The following is a 13,242-nucleotide window of genomic DNA, read 5'->3' as shown; positions in this document are numbered from 1 at the left end:
AGCAACGTGGGCTAGTGGAAGGTGTCCCTGCCCATGGCAGGGGGTTGGAACTGAATGATCTTAAAGGTCCCTTCCAACCCAAACTATTCCATGAAGACAGAAAGGTCTCACCTGCTTCCACACCAGACAATCATTTGAGGTGGTTGGAAGCTGAGCAGAAGCAACCAGGGGCCAGGAGACAAGACACTGGAGAAATCATTTATTGGCACGGTTGTTCCAACCACAACAGCACAGCTCTGGCTCACTGGTGTTTGAGTAAGCAGAGGTAAGGGGCTATTTTACAGTGCATGGGAGAGCCTGCTTCACATGTTTCAGCCTGCAGCCTCAGCTCAGTAATACACTTTGTGCTTTAATAAAAAAAAAAAAAAGCTCTTTTGCTATATTAGTGTTGGCAAATCACGATTCCTCCTACACAACTATTACACCTCCCCCCAGTAACAAAAATAAGGGGTTTTTTTCTTCCTTAACACCTGTGGCTCAAGAAAAAAAAACGCTTCAATTGTGTGCAAGTCAGTGAGATACCTCCAAGCATCTGCAGCAGACTTGGGAACCATCCCTCAGGTCAGCATTCAGCACCTCCAGCGCCAAAGCACCCCAATTTTGGGTGCTGCACCCTTGCCCAGGGTTCACACACCAAGCTGCCCAGCCATAAAAGTGGTTTGCTTTTTCCAGTGTCCTCCTGGATGCTGGCAGGATATTTGATCAAAGGCTCATGGAGCTCCAGCCAGGCCCTTCCCCAGGATCAAGAACCCCAGACTACAGCAGATAAAAACCAAATGAACAGTTGAAGTGGTTTAAAAAGCCAAATGGATGGAGCAGACCAAGCAATGCACAAAGGACTTGGTGCAGGCAGCTCTGGCCAGAGCCAGCCCCACATCAAGTTCATCAGTATTTTGTCACTAATAGGTCTAAATTTAGCCAGTTCGAGGCACACACTAACATTCCCTGCTTGTTTTGGGTACTAACAGTCAGACCAACCCAGCCAGGGGTGCACAAATCCCTTTTGGCTATGGCTTCCCAGCAGGATCCATCTCTGCTGCCCCAGCAAGTCCCTAATCCCAGCACAAAGCTACTGCTTCCTGCCCTCCCAGTAACAAACTGGGCTGGAAGGGGTCCAGGCTAACCAAACACCAAGAGGCCAGCGAGCTCCCCAGCAGTCCTTTGAGCAGGGAATGCCCCATGGCTGCAACCCACCAGGACCAGAAGGTTGGCAGAGAGCAGCTCCACCTCCAGCTCCGATGTACAAAAAAAATAAAAAAAAACAAAACCAAAAAAACCTGAAAAACAACCAAAAAAAAAAAAAAAGAAAAAGAAAAAAGAAAAGATAAAAAGCTTTAATAAAGTAATCTCAACTATAGTCTCTTAGAAGGGGGGGTCTCTGCACCCAACCCACTATCAGTTAAAAGCATCAGGGACTCAGGATTATTTGTGCTTTGATCCAAGGTTACATCCTCTTCCAGTACTGCTCCGTCCTGGGGATGCCGGCCACGACCTCAGACTCGATGCCGCAGTGGTCCTCCCCTCGGAGGATTTTGAAGAAGCCTGGAAGCACACCAAGAGCAACACTCAACCTCAACCTCCTCACCGTGCCCAGGAGAACAGGGAGGGGGTTCCCCGCGGGGCCTCACCGTTGTCCCCCCAGTCGGTGTTCCAGGAGTTGGCCACCAGCCAGTACGGGGTGTCGTTCTCCACCCCCCAGCCCAGGATCCGGATGGCGTGGCCTCCAACCTGCTCCCCGGACACGTGCTGGTACACCCCTGCAAGGCAACACACAAACATGTCCATGGGCTCCGTGTCTCCACGCCACAGAGCACCGAGAGGTTGTGGGACTCCTGATTTGGCGACCCAGAGGGTAGCTGAGAAGAGGTTTTTGGTTAAATGCGAACCTGAAACTCAAGGGGCTGGAGGAAGGAATTTTACGTGGGGAGACAGTGGCAAGACAAGAGGGAATGGTGTTAAACTAGAAGAGAGATTAAGATTGGATGTTAGGAGGAATTCTTGGTGTGAGGGTGGTGAGGCCCTGGCATAGGTTGCTCAGAGAAGCTGTGGCTGCCCCATTCCTGGAAGTGCTCAAGGACAAATTGGATGGAGCTTGGAGCAACCTGGGCTAGTGGAAGGTGTCCCTGCCCATGGCAGAGGGTTGGAACGAGATGATCCTTTAAGTCCCTTCCAACCCAAACCATTCCACAATTCTATGACTGATGCTCAGCACCAGCTCAGCACACAGGACATCCAGAGACACTCAGCAAGGGGCCAAAAAGCAGTTCAGAACAAGGAATTGGGGTCCTTCTGCCAGGACTTTACCTAAAATCCAAGCTGTTTTTCTCAGATGGAATTTGGGGCAGTCCCCATTGGGGTTCCCTCCCTGAACCACTCCAAAGCACTGATTCCCTTTGCTATAAACCAGTGGATACAGCAGATGGCATCAGCCCATGGTCCTGCCACACCAGATACTCAAGGGTGATCTCCTTTCAGACTTGAGCAGAGGGGCAAGGGCCACAAAGGAAGGACCCTCTGGATGAAGCAGGGAACAGGGCTCCCCACAGCCTCAGTGCTGACACTCACCAGATTTGTACATCAGGAAATCCTCATAGACAATAAAGGCTCCTTCCACTGGGCCGTTCTTGTAGATCTCAGCCATGATTTCCTTCTCACTGCGAGGGACACCATAGGAGGTGATGCCTAGGGAGGAAAAAATTCCCATAGTTAGGACAGAACTGTCAGGCCACACAGGGATTGGATGGCTTGGCTGAGACTGCTCAGTGTGACCCTGCAAGAGGCCTCTTCCACTTAAACTCAAGTTAAATTCAAACCCAGCTGCTCTGGAGACACTGACACAGTCAGGCAGGCAAAGTGGGCTCCAGATATCCCTCTTCTACAGGGAATTATTCCATCTGAGTCATATTCTGTACCCAAAGACCTATTCCAGACAGCTTCAGAGGGAATGGAAATTTTCTTCTTGTACATCCTCAAAAACCAATCCAAATTACTTGAGATTGAGACCAATCTTTAAGAAACAGCTGGATTATCCTAAATGTACAGGGCTGGCTCTACCAAGGAGTCATAAGGAGGTGGCTTTGACACCAGACAGGGCTCAGCACCACACTCTTCAACCCAGCCACGTGCACCACGAGGATTCAAACCATTTTTCTTCCCTAATCTCACTTGATGGGGAATACAAATACAAACTGTGCACCTGTCAGGCTGGTGTTTGCTCCAGGACCACCAGACTGGGGTCTCCAGGGACAAAGCACAGAAAATAAACACAGTAAACCAGCTTGGGAACAGGGTCCAACCCTGCCAACCCCACCAAGCTGCCACAAGGAGCAGCTCTGGAGCTGTGCTGTCACCTCCCTTACCATAGTGCTTGTCGTCCTTGTAGGAGGGTGAGTACCCAGGTTCACAGTGCCGGCTGCATCTTGGGGTTCCCCCTCCTTCCCCAGTGCAGGGGGGCCGGGAGCCGTTCACGTGGTGCTCGCAGGGTGGGATGGAGTAGGGACGGCAGCCTGTCGAGGACAGAGGTGACATGAACTGGCTGTCCCCAGATTTCCTTTAACAGCCATGCTGGAGAAGGCACCAGTTGCCCCAAGAAAGGGCCTTTCTGACCCAGGAACCCCACAGATCAGTGGGGTGCAAGAGTAGGTCTCTCCCCTGCCAGCTGGGCAATCCCTCTGTCAGCAAAGGGTTTCCCTCTGGATCTGCTTCCCACCACCTGTCTCTTGACAAGGAGATGGAAAAGATGGAAACACAATGGGAACATGGACATGCCAGGAGGAGGCTGAGGTTTCCACTCTGGAAGTTACTTTTGGAAGGGGAAACGTGCTGGGAAGATCTCCTGACCTCATCCAAAATGTACCAAACTAGTCCAAAACCAGCTACAACAAAAAATTCACAGCCTGATTCATTCCTGCTATGGAAGCAGGAGCCTTGTGGGATTGTTAAGGGTTACTGCCTCCCTTCCTGGATGGGTCTCCTGCCTCTAAGTGCTGCTCAGGGACCCTTGTCCCAAAGCAGTGACCAAAAGGAGCCACCAGAAGTGGGGACAGGAGCCAGGACAGGAGAGGTGTTTGAGCCCAGACCCGAAGGAGGGAGCAGCCACAGGGATGCAGAGCAGGACGGAAGCATCCCAAAGGACATGAACCTTAACCAGGCAGATGGTCCTCTTTGTTTTCCCAAGGGTATCTGCCAGGACTTACCCACATGGGAATCGTAGAGGCCCCCAGACACGAGGCCCCTCTCTGTCCAGTACCTCCACGCGCCAGAGGGGTAACCACCATTGCACCTGGAGGAAGAGGCAGCAGTTCCAGCCCCAGCCTGCCCATTTTGGGGGAGGCAGGGGAATGGAGGGAGCTTGGGTGGCTGAAGGAAAGTTTTGGGCATACTGAACCTTCTTTTAGTCTGTTCCTGCCTTCCCCAGGACTCGCCTTGAGACACCAAAGCCCTCAGGTAAGGAGCTAAGAGCCTCCAAATCCCAAAGTGCCTCCTTACCAAGTCCCTTATCAGCTTCTGCTGCCAGGAGCAACAGGACTTGGAGACCAAACTCTCTACCCTGCGCTCAACAACTGGAAAAGCCACAGGCAAAAGGCTTGTGCCTGAAAACCAAGGATCTGGGACTATGAAAAGATCCTTCCCTTGGCTTTGGCAGCTGCCAGCTCTGCATGGGAGAGCATCGCTGTGTGCTTGCCCTCCCTCCACCAGCCATCATCATCCACTATCCTGGGGGCAGGATGTGTCCCAGAGGACTTCCTGTCCATGAAATCACCTTTTTGTTCCCATTCAACTCCAGCACTCACAGCACAAACCTCTGGTGGAGCTTCCTGCTCATTAGGGAGACCAGGAAGACAGAGGTGAAGCAATGAGCATCTCCAGGTTGTGTCCCTGCTCCTCCCACCCCCCTTCCAAGTGCACAAGGACCAGGAGCAGCTCACCCCATGCCGCACTCGAAGCCACAGCATGACAGCAAGTCCTCAGCTGACACCTCCACACTGACCTTGGCGTTGGTGTGGACACAGATTCGGTCTGAAATCGCTTCTACGGCGCCAAAAGCCTGTGGGCAGCCCCAAAACACCATTAGAGCTGGTCATGGGAAAGAAACCAGGAGACCTCCTGGCAATGAGTGCAGCAGGCATGGGCCTGGCTAGGAGAAGACATTGAGGAGCTCAGACACTGCAGGATTCCCCCTGTTCCCCCATATAGGGAAGCAAAGATGCTCTGAGGGCTGGAGCCCCTCTGCTCTGGAGACAGGCTGGCAGAGTTGGGAGTGTTAAGCCTGGAGAAGAGAAGGCTCCAGGGAGACCTTTGAGCCCCTTCCAGTGCCAAGAGAGCTGGAGAGGGACTTTGGACAGGGACAAGGGGGAATGGCTTCTTCATAATGCCAGAGGGCAGGGTTAGATGGGATATTGGGAAGGAATTCTTGGCTGTGAGGGTGATGAAGCCCTGGCACAGGTTGCCCAGAGAAGCTGTGCCTGCCCCATCCCTGGAAGTGTTCAAGGCCCCTGGATGGGGCTTGGAGAAACCTCGTCAAGTGGAAGGTGTCCCTGCTCATGGCAGGGGGGTTGGAACCGGATGAGCTTCAAGGTCCCTTCCCACCCAAACCACTCTGTGATTCTATGATTTACACAGTTCAGTAGCAAACCCAACAGCATGGTTTTTTCCAGCAAAGTCTGTACTAACAGGACCTTAAGCTGCCCGTGTTCTTACCCAGCAGGAGCCACAGGAGCCCTGGTCTCTTATCTCACTTATGGTGGGACAGTTGGGCCACTGTGTCCGTGAGTCGAAGTTATCAGGCAGCTCCATGTCTGCAGCAAAGTCCACCCTGCGAGTGAGAAGAGGGAAGTCCCGTCACAGGAGCACCAGCGTAACAGGACTGGTTGCTCTGGACACTTCAACCTCCTCTGAAGGTGACCTGGAGGATGAGGGCTCTTGTTGTTTGCTGACTGAAGGAGCATAAGTGCTTCTGATGTCCTCAGACCAGGTCAGCAGCTCCTCCAGTGTGTTAATTTTCAAGGATAACAAATTACACAATTGGTCAAGTATCTGGCAGGACATAGGACAGATATTCCCGTCACACGTGCTCCATGCTTAATTCCATGCATGATGTCCACCAGGCTGCACCCGTGGGAACACTGCTCACAGTCTGCCAGAAGAGTCCCTCACCCACTCCAGACACATCTGGAGGATCCAGACAAGCTTTTACAGGAGCTTCACCTTCTTCTGCCATCACTCACCTCTCAGGGAGCTTGGGCCCACCCAGGAAGGTGCCACAGAGCTTCTTCACATAGCTCATGTCAGCATTGGGGAAGTTGTGCCCTGCCTGGGAAGAGACACACAGAAATGGGACACAACTCTTCACATCCACCAAGCACATTGCTGGGACCAGCCTGGTGCTCCAGAGCTCCCTGAATTCCAACCAGAGACTGACACTTGCTGTAAAGCCCAGGGGTCAAGAGCCAACTACCCAGAGACACAGAACACAGCCCCTTCCAGGATCAGCCCATCATGACCAGTAAGGTCCATCTCAAGGGTCTGGCCACAGCAAACTGGCCAAGGAGGATTTGGGCAGGTCACCAACAGAGCTGGACACCTGCTGCTTGTTTCCAGCCTCCTCCAGAGTTTCCTCCACTTACATTGCTCCTATTCCACAAACTCATCAGTGCTCTGCTCCAAAGAGGAGAAGCTCCAGCTACTGTCACTCCAGGAACCCCTGAGAGCATCACTTCACTGGAAAAATCAACTGTAACCAAGGCTGGTTTGATGTCACCACTGCGGTGAGACTCCCAAAGCTCAGCCACTGAATCCCACAAAGAGATAACATATTACCAATGTATATCCCCCCAAAAAAACCCAAAAATCAACCCAGCACTCACCTTCCAGGTGGTGTTGAGCTTGTTTATGTGGTTGACCAAGTCACTGGAGAGGGGAGGGAAGTAAGGAATGCTGCGAGCATTGGCGAAGGCCACCAGGACACACAGGATGGACACGGATGGCCACATCTTGGCCACAGAATGGGACACTCCACCTGCAGCCAGATTGGAGCATCATTGGAAACCTCCCAAGGTAGGCTTGGACCACAAGCAACACCGAAAGACCATCACAGCAACACATGGGAGGATAAAACGTGTGGCTGCACCAGGCCCCTTTGTATCCCGAATTACCCTAGAAGTCAGGAGAGACACAGGAGCAGAGAAATAACCCCCCTCTTGCAGCTCAGGAGAAATCAGACAAGGCAACCTTGTTTGTTGACCACTGCAGGATTAGCAGCAGCAGGAAAATACTTTTTGAAGCAGATCCAAGGAATTTGGAGGGTATTAAAACCTCTGTTTACTTCCACAAAAATGGACTAGGAGAAGGAGTAAATGACATCCCACGTCCACGGTAAACCCCAGGCAGGGCTGCAGCCCCAGGGACTTGCTGACTCCTGGTCCTACTGCAGTGCTCTTCCTCAAAAGATATCACTCCAAATTCGGACTTTTTGGACTTCACAGCCTCATTTTGGCCAGCCCATTGCCCTGGGGACCCGATCGGGGTCACAGCCCCCAGGTGTGAACCCCTGCCCATCCAGAGGGGGCCCCACATGCACTGAAGCTGCCTGTGGCTGCTGCCCCCCTGCTCCCACTCCCACCGGAGCTTTTCAGCAGGGAGGTGCAGGAAAGTCCCAATTTGGGGAACAGAGACGCAGGGGAAATCCAAGAGCACGAAAGAAAGGACAACAGCCTCCCCTGAAGGACCACAAGCACCACCCAGCCAAAGATGCTCCAAGGCTCTGTGGTTTCTCTGCTCACATCCAATTGCCCAACTCCAGTTTAACCCCCAACACCAGCAGCTTGTTCCACGTTTCCACGCCTGACTCAGACAAATCACCAGGCCACGAGCTCCTTTATCTCTACAAACACACCAGGGTACCCTCCTCCTCCTCCTCCAAACCCTCCCAGCTCCCTCCCACCAACCCTCACACCCACCCCGGTGAGCTCCAAGCCCGGTGAGCAACCGAAGACCTCGTATGCTCCGCAGTAGAGACACTCAGGCTTTAATTCCTGCTCATCCCAGCGAGCTGAATGTGTAATCACCTTTGCAAGCCCGGGCTTAAACCAGACACGCAGCTCCTGCCAGCAGCTCTCCAGCCCCACCGAGGCGGAGCTGGATGAGCAGGGGATGGGGACAGGAGATCACACACATCTCCATGCCGGCTGCTTCCACCCACTCACAGCCAAGTTTAGCCTTTCCAGAGAAGAAAACCCAGCAGGAGTGTCCTACTTTCTGCCAGCAGCAAGCCCAGGAGGCTGCAGATCACTGTATAAAGGGGCTTTTTTTCCTTTCCCCCTCCTACTTCCACCGTTTATTTATTTTTTTACCCCCTTCTTTGTGCTTTCAGCAGGATGCTCAGCACAAAAAACGGTTTAGTTTCAGCAGCACAGGGGTGCTCCTACCCCTAAATCTCACCTCTTTGAAGTGGTTTAATGCATATTTGCAGGGGTTTCGTGCATATTTGCTTGCTTAGAGGTTTCTGCAGGCAAATGACTCACTGGCATTCCTGGTGTCCCCTCTGTGCTCTCCTGCTTACGCAGCAGGAAGGAGGTTACACCCAGAGAAATAAATACACATTTCTAAGACTACTGTGGTTTTTGCCTTGTGCCCCTTCAACACGGCCACAATAAGCCTGCAGGTGACCAGCCAGAGCTGAAGCACCTTTTCAATGAAAAATATTTAAAAAAATAAGAAAATACACACACACATACACAAAATCCAACCCCAAAAACCCTCTGTATTTCCTGCAGTCAGCTTTGTTTATTCCACAGCACAGGAAGGAAGTATTTTCGAGGCCAGAAGCCACATGAGAGACACTTTTCAGCAGGATGCTTGTAAATTTGCTGACAGGCTAAAACCCACCCTGCAAGGAACCGATAGGCTGCTCACACCCAGCTTTTGAGGGACAGACACGGGGAGATCTCACGTCCTCAGGTCACCAGACCACAAGTCCAGGCAACCCGAAACCAAACTGAAAATAGATCCCTGCAGTTTCCCCTCCTGAAACCAAACTGAAAATTGATGCCTGCAGTTTCCCTTCGCTGGTTCAGCTCTGCTGCTTTGCATGTGCCCCACGACATGGCCCAGGGCCAGCAAAACCAGCAAACCAAAGAGCTGGGAGCCAGCCCCTTGCTTCAGCAAACAAACCTTCTGCCAAGTCTCCCCTGGGCATGGAGCCTCCCTGTGGGGCATGAGAGAGCTGGGCATGTTCGACCTGGAAGAGAGAACACTCTGGGGAGACATGAGAGCCCCTTCCAGTGCCTAAAGAGGCTCCAGGGACTTTGGGCAAGGGCCTGGAGGGACAGGGCAAGGGGAATGGCTTCAAACTGACAGAGGGAAGGGTTAGACGGGATATTAGGGAGAAGTGGTTCCCAGTGAGGGCAGTGAGGCCCTGGCACAGGTTGCCCAGAGAAGCTGTGGTTGCCCCATCCCTGGAAACATTTAAGGCCAGGTTGGATGGGGCTCTGAGCAACCTGATTTATAGTTAAAGATGCTGCTGCTCATTGCAGGGGGGTTGGACTAAATGACCTTTAAACCTCCCTTCCAACCCACGCCTTTCTGTTATTCTAGGAGGTGTCCCACGGCCAGGAAGTTTCAAGGGGGAGCTGATACTCCCAGCTGGCTGGCATGGAACATCCCAGCATCTGGCTGGAAAAGGAAATCCTCGATCTCGCGGGATTTCTTCCTCCCTAACCCCCCCTCCTCCTCCCCAGCTTCAGCCAGCGCCCTGTGCACAGCAGATCTATAAATAGGGCACACAGGCACGGGACTGGCAGGATGGATTCCTGATTCCCACTGACAGTGGGTCACGCGCAGACGGAGCCACAACGACCCCGGAGACGCCGCAGCAAGAAAAGGCTGCTGGTTTCCACCATCACCCCCCTTTCCCAGCTGATTCGAGATGCAAGAGCTTCCTGTGGCAGCGTTATCAGGCACGTGCTTCCCCCACCACCTCTATCTCCTCCACACACAACCTCCTCCACTAAAACCCCACGGCTGTTTCAAATACCATCAGAGGAGCAGCGCCAAACCCAGAATTGCGAAACAGCTGCTGCACCCCACAGATATCTGCTCCTCTTCACGCACAGTGAACAGGTCAGAGGAGTTGCTCCAGCAAACTCAGGAGATCCCTTCCCTTTTGCAACCCTCCCACGGCTCCGGAGGTGCCTCGCAGCTTCGGGATAACCCTGGCTAAGGCTGTTTTCACAGGTCACATCCCACCACAGCTCATTAGCTTGAAAACGAAAACAAGGCTGTTGGACTCCTCAGGACACGGCAGCTTCACCCTAGAAAGCTCTCCAGGTGGCAGGAGGATGTTTGGGGCTCACAAAGAGCCATCCAAGCTGCTTCACCACCTCCTGGGCTGCAGCCCTGGGAGCAGAGAACCCCCCTGCTTTGGGATCCAAAACTGCTAATGCAGTTTATTGAAGAACGAGCAAGAAATAACTACCCGGCAGCACACCTGTCCCCGGGTAGGACGCTCACAATTTCACAATTCAGCCAGCTGGCTGCTTAAAAAAAAAAGGAAATATGGACCCCCGAGTGCAGCTCTCAAGCCCCCCACTCCCAGCCAGTGAGGAGGAAGCACTGAGGCCGAAGGCTCTCCGATAGGAGCTGCTCAGAGCAGCTGCAGCCTGTGAGGGAGGAGAGTATCTGAAGGGAGATGGCTGTGCTGGTGCTGCAGAATCCACCCACATCCTTCTGTGCTGTCGCAGAGGAGGAGGGAAGGAGGAGACACCACCCAGGTGCTTTCTCCATCCCTCTCAACCAGATCTAGGAGCCAGGGGCAGTTCCCTGCCGACCTTCCCAGGGACAGAGCTCCTGCTAGTTAAACCCTATTATTCCAGACATCAGCAGGATCCCACACCCCCCCCCCCTAAGCAGCCAAAGGAAGTGCACGGTGCCCACAACAGCAAATCCCTTCGCTGCTGCAGAGTCCCATCACGAAGGTCTTCACCAAATCACCCCAAAAATCAAAGCCTACAAGTCCCATTTAACTTTTATTTAGAAAACAACAGCCCAACCCCAAAACCGGCTGTTCCAAGCCCAGCTCACATGACTCAGCTGAGGCAGGTCAGACCACGAGATAAGTCACAGCCCTGAGGCATCTCAGCTCCTCCACTGTCTGGGCCAAACCCCTCCAGGCACAGACAGAGTCACACACCCTTCTCCAAGGGTCTGAGGAAGATAAAAGCTGTCCCACCCTCAATTCTAAAACACCCCCCACTCCTGCAGAGCCGGGGGTGCCCCTCCCGGTCGAGGGGGGTGCTCAGCAACGCCCAAGTCATGTGTCCTCCTCAGCACCAGCCCTTTGCCCGGGCCAGGCTTTGTCCTTTGTCCTGTTTGCCAGGGTTAGTCTGCGACTCCAAGCCACAACAAAGCAAACCCATTCAGGTTACGATCCAGCTCAGCTTGCTGTGCCACCAGGTGAACTTGGCAGCACCAAACCCGTGGCCTGGTGACTTCATTACAGCTCTCACTGCACTGTCAGAGCTTGAATTCTTTTTTCTTCAAGAAAAAACAACATGAGGCACTCTTTCCCACACTCACTCCTTTCTAGCAAAGCCAGATCACAAGCACAGGTTAGATAACAAAATCCAGGAAAGGTCTGGCTTGGAAGGGACCCTAAAGATCATGTAATTCCTACTAGACCAGGCTGTTCAGTATCTGGCAAAACAAATCCATCCTGACACAAGCTGCAGTGCTCACCTCTACAGCTTCCACGCACAGAAAGCACAAGATTCCTCACAAATAGAGCTACACTGATTTTTTTTTCCTATTCTTACAGTCCAATCCCCAAACAAGAGTCTTGCACAAGACCTCAGACGCCCCGTGCTACGGAAATCCCTTCCCTTCATACGCAACCAGGAGAGAAATGCCCGAAGGACGCGATCTTTGCTGTATCACGCCTGCAGAGCATCCCTGGGATTGGGTACAGGGATGAGAGATTTCTTCCAGGCCAGGGCGACGCATGGCAGCTTCTCCAGCGCCATTCCCAAGCCACGGTCCTGGTCCAGACCCAGGCTGGGCTGTGATCACGGGATGTTCCCAGGGTGCCAAACCGAGCGCAGCGTCAGCTGACGAGCAGGGCTGGGGTGTTTTTCCTGCCTTTATTATAAAAACAACGCTTCCTCTCCCTTCCCGTGACCCTTTCTGAAGGTTTGCTGATTTTTGACGGTTCAAGGCATTTTTCCCGCAACAAGCCGCACCCTCGAGCCGCAGCGCAAACCCCTTCCCGCATCCCGCAACCGCAATCCCCCTCCCGCGCCAGCCACGGACAAAAATCCCCCAAAAACGCCGCCGGAGAAAGCGGGAGACGCTGCTGCTGGATGTTCCGCAGCATCCGCAGCATCCGGAGCCGTGGAAAGGGGGTGCCCCATGTCCACCGCCCCACGCGTGTCCCCCGCCCCGCAGCATCCTCTGCCCTTACCGGTCCCGCAGCCGCGCCCGCAACCGCGCCCCGCTGCGCCCCTTATGCGCGTCCCCGGCCCGGCCCCCGGGACTCACCGCCCCGCACGGCCCCCGAGCCTCGGTAGCGGCGACCGGGGCAGCTCCCGGAGGCTGAGTCACCTCGTCCGGCCCGCCCCCGCCGTGACAGCATCCTGCCGCCTGCCCGCCTCCTGCCCGCCCCTGCTGCCTGCCTGCTTCCCTGATCCTGCCTGCTTCCCCGATCCTGCCGGCTTCCCTGATCCTGCCAGCCTCCATACCACCGAGTTTTCCTACCTCCAGCCTGCCTGCATCCCTCCTCAATCCCGCCTACATCCCGTCTCCATAGTGCCCGCATCCCTCCTCCTGCCTACCTGTGACATTATTCAATCCTGCCTGCATCCCACCCTCTGCCATCCTGTCTGAATCCTTCCTCCTCCCTGCTTCCCTTCTCCTCTCTGCTCCCCTGATCCTGTCTGCTTCCCTCCACCTGCCAGCCTCCATCCCACTGGGTTTTTCTACCTCCAGCCTGCCTGCATCCCTCCTCAATCCCACCTGCATCCCATTTCAATCGTGCCTGCATCCCTCCTCCTGCCTGTTTCTGTCCTCCTGCCAGCCTCCATCCCATCTAGTTTTCCTCTTTCAATCTGCCTGCATCCCTCCTCCAGCCTGCCTGTGACCTTACTCAATCCTACCTGCATCCCACCCTCTGCCATCCTGCCTCCATCCTGCCTCCATCCCTACTCCTGCCTGCTTCCCTCCACCTGCTGACCTCCATCCCCATTAGTTTTC

At 53.9% G+C, this 13,242-nt stretch overlaps 1 protein-coding gene across 3 annotated transcripts; it reads right to left on the bottom strand.

Annotated features, from left to right (window-relative positions):
- Positions 1-184: 184 nt before the first annotated feature.
- On the bottom strand, positions 185-12,619 carry CTSB (cathepsin B). Of its 3 annotated transcripts, none has more exons than XM_027697804.1 (10): positions 12,532-12,619; positions 6,867-7,018; positions 6,228-6,313; positions 5,701-5,815; positions 4,929-5,047; positions 4,197-4,282; positions 3,360-3,506; positions 2,566-2,682; positions 1,629-1,757; positions 185-1,542 (listed from the first exon to the last, which is right to left on the bottom strand). In XM_027697804.1, the coding sequence occupies exons 2-10, from the start codon at positions 6,990-6,992 to the stop codon at positions 1,445-1,447; spliced, it is 1,023 nt and encodes a 340-aa protein (XP_027553605.1). In that variant the 5' UTR covers positions 6,993-7,018; positions 12,532-12,619; the 3' UTR covers positions 185-1,444. The 3 variants fall into 3 exon arrangements, with proteins under 3 accessions (XP_027553605.1, XP_027553606.1, XP_027553607.1); XM_027697805.1 differs by lacking the exon at positions 12,532-12,619 and adding an exon at positions 12,455-12,495; XM_027697806.1 differs by lacking the exon at positions 12,532-12,619 and adding an exon at positions 8,887-9,014.
- Between the last annotated feature and the right edge of the window lie 623 nt (positions 12,620-13,242).

This window comes from Neopelma chrysocephalum, unplaced genomic scaffold (genome assembly GCF_003984885.1).
Source record: "Neopelma chrysocephalum unplaced genomic scaffold, ASM398488v2 Primary Assembly neopelma1_123, whole genome shotgun sequence".
Lineage (NCBI taxonomy): Eukaryota > Metazoa > Chordata > Aves > Passeriformes > Pipridae > Neopelma > Neopelma chrysocephalum.
Note: the sequence above shows the minus strand (reverse complement) of the source record. Positions and strands in the feature narration are given on the sequence as shown.

Coding starts and splice junctions, on each gene's coding strand:
- CTSB (XM_027697804.1), bottom strand. CDS start 6,992: ATGTGGCCATCCGTGTCCATCCTGTGTGTCCTGGTGGCCTTCGCCAAT. Junction 2,683..3,359: donor CAAGGACGACAAGCACTATG/GTAAGGGAGGTG, acceptor TTTCCTCCCTAG/GCATCACCTCCTATGGTGTC. Junction 1,543..1,628: donor CACCGACTGGGGGGACAACG/GTGAGGCCCCGC, acceptor GTGTGCTTCCAG/GCTTCTTCAAAATCCTCCGA.